This window comes from Capsicum annuum, chromosome 5 (assembly GCF_002878395.1).
Source record: "Capsicum annuum cultivar UCD-10X-F1 chromosome 5, UCD10Xv1.1, whole genome shotgun sequence".
NCBI lineage: Eukaryota > Viridiplantae > Streptophyta > Magnoliopsida > Solanales > Solanaceae > Capsicum > Capsicum annuum.
In genome coordinates, this window is record NC_061115.1 from 26,698,555 (window position 1) to 26,703,297 (window position 4,743).

The 4,743-nt window shown below is 27.1% G+C and overlaps 1 protein-coding gene across 3 annotated transcripts; it reads right to left on the reverse strand.

The window, feature by feature from the left end:
- Positions 1 to 2,169: 2,169 nt before the first annotated feature.
- Positions 2,170 to 4,163, reverse strand: LOC107870525 (NAD kinase-like). 3 transcript variants are annotated; one of them, XR_007055474.1, is made up of 3 exons: positions 4,001 to 4,163; positions 3,413 to 3,487; positions 2,170 to 2,375 (listed from the first exon to the last, which is right to left on the reverse strand). XR_007055474.1 is itself a non-coding variant. In XM_047412634.1 (3 exons), the coding sequence occupies exons 1-3, from the start codon at positions 3,875 to 3,877 to the stop codon at positions 2,262 to 2,264; spliced, it is 300 nt and encodes a 99-aa protein (XP_047268590.1). In that variant the 5' UTR covers positions 3,878 to 3,994; the 3' UTR covers positions 2,170 to 2,261. The 3 variants fall into 3 exon arrangements, 1 of the variants encoding a protein (XP_047268590.1); XM_047412634.1 differs by lacking the exon at positions 4,001 to 4,163 and adding an exon at positions 3,767 to 3,994; XR_001674171.2 differs by having other exon boundaries at positions 2,170 to 3,487.
- Between the last annotated feature and the right edge of the window lie 580 nt (positions 4,164 to 4,743).

Here is a 4,743-nt window from a genome sequence, read left to right on the forward strand (position 1 = left end):
TTAGGCCGACTGGCTCCAATTGTCCATATTTTCATAGTGTGGGTCATTTCTTTTTAAAACGGTCAGTTCATGTCCTTTTCCCTAAATATTACAACTAAAGGACAAAGAATATATATTTATTTTCTGAATATAAAAAAGTTATAAAAGTAATTAGAAAGTAGATTATAAGTAATATTTTTTTACGTATAAAAAATTAAAATTACATATGTATTATGTCGGTTCGATTTAAGTTCGATTTGATTTTATTTTTACTAATATCAAACCAAACCAAGAATGATCGATTTTTTTTTAACACCAAACCAATCAAACCAAACCATAAGTCGATGTTTTTCCTCTGTTTGGTTTGATTCACCAGTTCAATTTGACTTAACGATTCGGTTTGTACACCCCTACTAGTGTCGTTTAGCCCGTGCTAAGTGCGAGCCCAAACTACATTAACATTTATATTTATAATTTTTTTAACTTTCTATTTTTGCTTTTTGTACTATTAAATTAGTTAACAGTCTAGTTTGATTATTTTTTAATATTTTTAAAATGTTATAATTATATATCTGTTTCAATTTTTGTCCTATTTTTTTTAATTCATTTTTAAAAAAATATCTCTTTTCTTTTTTGGACTAATTTCAATTGTCCACGTGACATGTTTAAGACAATAAGATCAATAAATATTTTGGTCCTTTCTACATATTTTTAGTTTAAGACCATAAAATTAAAAAATATTCGTTACTTTTTCTGTAACTTTGTGTTAAGTCAAAATCAAATAAATAAATTAAAACGAAGGGAGTAAAAGCTTTTTATAAGTTAAAAATAACTATTTCTCTTATGGTATATTTTAGTCTTTCTTTTAATTTACAAATAAATGCACACACGAAAATTTTTCTCCTTTTTATTTTACTGAAAGTTTTTGAATGAAAGCCTTTTAACGATCTAAATTAATTTTTGCCTTATGTATAATTACTTTCATTATTTTTTCTCAATTAAACTTTACATTGCTAATTTATATTTTTTAAAAAAATAATACAATATTTGATTAATATAAAAATATTTGATGCTACAAACTATTGTATAATTTATGATAAATTAAATAATTAAAAGTCAGACTCAATAAAATACTTTTTGTAAATGTTTCTTCAATGAGTCCTTACAAGTTTATTAAAGCTTCACAAATTTCTTGTGAGGATTAAAAAAATACTTTTTTAATTAAATTACTATAATCCCACATAAAAAACGATAGTAAAATTTTAAATTAATTTTAAATTTAATTAGATAAACAGATATTTTATAGTGTCACTATCACTTCTTTATGATTATCATTTTTGTCTAGCATTTTAAATGCTCATGTAATTGTTCAAATTTATTATAATGGATGAGATTTTAAAAGCTCATTAAACTTAATCAAAGATAAAATAGACAAAATATAGTCATATAAACTACCAAAATAAGAGGTTCTCCCTTATATATAGTCTAGTTTTATAAGGTCCGTGTGAAACTCGAGCTCAAACTCAAGTAATTTAATACTTTATGAATAGTATGATTTAAAATATATATATAAAATTAAAAAATATTAGTAAACTAATTTATGAGCATATAATTAATTTCTTTTCTAATTTCTCAATTTAAGTTCATCTAAATGAAGACGAAAGTGATCAAGTGAATCAATTATTTACTCAAAGACTTCTTGTGTGTGATGAAAAATGTATGATTTTATTTATAATTTCATGTAACAAGAATTCATGCTAGTTAAATGTGGTGCTTTAAGCATAATTTTATACTAAATTAAGAAAAAGAATTAAACTCACTAAAACGAACATCGAAATCAATTAATTCTCTCTCTATAGTTGTTGCTAAAAATATTGATTTACAATTGACCAGAATTATTAATAATTTTAATTTTCAGTATATAAATATGTTTGATATTTTAAAAGGCAGTGAATAAAACTTTCCAAAAAAATTATTCAATTTATAAAAGATAATTAAGAAATGCATCAGAACCATATTCAATTCGATAGAAATAAAATATATCTTCATACCCACATTATTTGTACAAAATTCTTTCTTATGGAAAATACATTATTAAAGATTAATAATAAGAAAGAAGGAAAAAATGATGAATTATTTATGCAATAGAAAAAAATTCTCCACGGTCAAAATATATATTTTTTCTTAAACTACTTTAAATAAAAGTTTATATAAAATATTAATTTTGTTAAGACTATTTTCATTTACAAAATTTAATTAAATAATAAATTTTAATTAAAAAATTAACAAAAGATAATCAAATCATAAAGCATGAAGTACAAAAGGAGACCAACTACTACATTAGAATCTTCAAATTTAAGGACCCAAAGAGCTGGATTCACAACCTGCATAATAAGCTGTGGAAAAGACACATGTGAGTACAAATTCATACTTAGTATATAAAATTCTTATTTTAAATAAAACATATTCAGACTATCAGCAAAAGTCAACACAACAAATATACAATGAAAACATGTCTAGCCAGCTGAAAATCATAATCAAATTCATATAAGAGAATTAAAGTCACCTTTACAACTAATCAATTACTTTACCAAAATCAGTGCCAGTCACCTTTACCAAAATGCATGTGTCTCCTATTAGGCCGGAAAGCAGTTTCCCATTACGCCCAAGAATGTCAACCATGCACATAGTTCATCCAATTTGTTCATACTTGCTGACAACGTGATTTGACTGCTTTAGGTTATGGCCTTATTGCACACATTAACACTAAGAGTGCCAGTTTATGAGAGAATTTTATGATCTCCACTGTTCTCAATCAGTAAACCAAATATGAGCTGAAGACAAGATTATGCATTTATTGCTTTATCATGAATAATAAATAGGAAGTGAAAAGAAGTAAACAACTTGATCAATATGAGATTATGTAAAGCAGCTAAGAACCATAAACATCAATACCATTGAATACAGAACCATATAAAGAAGTCTTGCCATTGGTGTTTTTGGTAATCAATGATGGGTTTTGAACCTTTTCCAGAAAAATCAATAGTAGGTTTCTAATCAGGAACCCAAATGCGACAGCATCCCTCCGTTTCCACATCAAGAGTTAACTATTGACATGAGGAATCACTCTTCTACCAACAGCTCTGTAAAATATGTCATGAAACTTATATATCTTTACTATATATTAAGTGCATAATGCAGTCTTCTTTGTTTTCTATCTCTTCTGCTCTTATTTCGTCTAGAGAGGGGAAGGAGTGGTGTACTGCTTCTTTTTCAGCAGTTCATTATTGCCACAACAAACTGCTCAAGCTGTCAGCTTTAGCTTATTCTTTGTTGTGGATACAACTCATTGCTTGTGGCATTTTTAGCACACATATGTTCAACTATTCATGTAGGTTAAAAAGTTTCACATCTTTCAGGCTATAATAGGTACCATGGAACCTCCAGCAGCCGTAGAATAAGTCGTACTTCCAGTTGGTGTGGCTACTATAACCTCATCAGCTTGCACCTGCCAAATAACATAAATGGAGTCAGGTATCTTCATATTCTCTAGCTCCCTAATCAAGTGAATGACTTGTCTTAAATTTCAATTTTCTAATTCTAGAAGTTGATTATTAGGGGTTCACATCTAAAGTAAAACGGGGGAATTAATTTTTGCAGATAATACTACTGGTGGGCACAAAACTATAAATGGTTATAACAAAAATGGGACTAAAGATTCAAGAAAGAGGAGACATTGTTAAGGAGGCACCATTAGTTGAACCAGGGGAATGGATGTTTCACTTACAACTTTTATCAAACACGTCGTGGGTATTAAAGTGGGTACCCAAGAATTCCCAAAATTTATATCAAATGTTACAGCCACACTAAACAATCTGCAAATACCATATTTTTTCATGCCACATAATCATAGAAATCAGCAAAACATAATAAATTTTTTCGAATTTTCGCACATAATACAACAACCTAGACGAAATTTGACAAAATTATCAAAAAATTAAAGGAAAAAAAAAAATCTTACCTAAGCAAGATGAACACCAAAGCTCTGGAGGAAGTAATCAGACTTATTTGGAACTTTATAGAAAGTATAATCACCGCCCTTTTTCCAGATAAACTGATGAGTCATAGGGTGTGTTTGGTATGATGGAAAATATTTCCAGAAAATATTTTTTGGTTTTTTCTTATTTGGTTGCAACAAAAGTTTATGAAAATATTTTACAAAATAACTTATTTTTCATCATTTCATAGAAAATGACTTCCCTCGTGGGTCAAGGAAGTCATTTTCCAGAAAATGACAAATGTGACTTATAATCTCACTCTTACCCCTCTTCCCACCCAACAATATTTATATTCACATGATTCAAAAAATTTACATTTCTCAAAAATTTACATTACTCAAAAATATTTTTCACTGTGCTTTGCTTCAATTTTTCATTGTTTGAAATAAAAAATAATGAAACCCAAATTTTTTCCATTTTCAATTCGTTGAATATATTGTTATTTTCATATGCATAGAGGAAGACTTACTTATGTTACTTTTGTTAATTATATATTTCATTTTGTTATCGATGTAACTTGTTTCACAAGGTTCAATAAGTTTATCGTTCTGTTATATTTCTATTAATTGTAGTATCTTGAGATTGTTCTAATAAAATATTGAAAAGTGTCTCCTATATTTGTTAATTAATAGTTGATTAAATTTAGTGATTATAATATTTTAATATTCGATATTGATATTATTTGTTATGCTTAAATTAGTTCTTA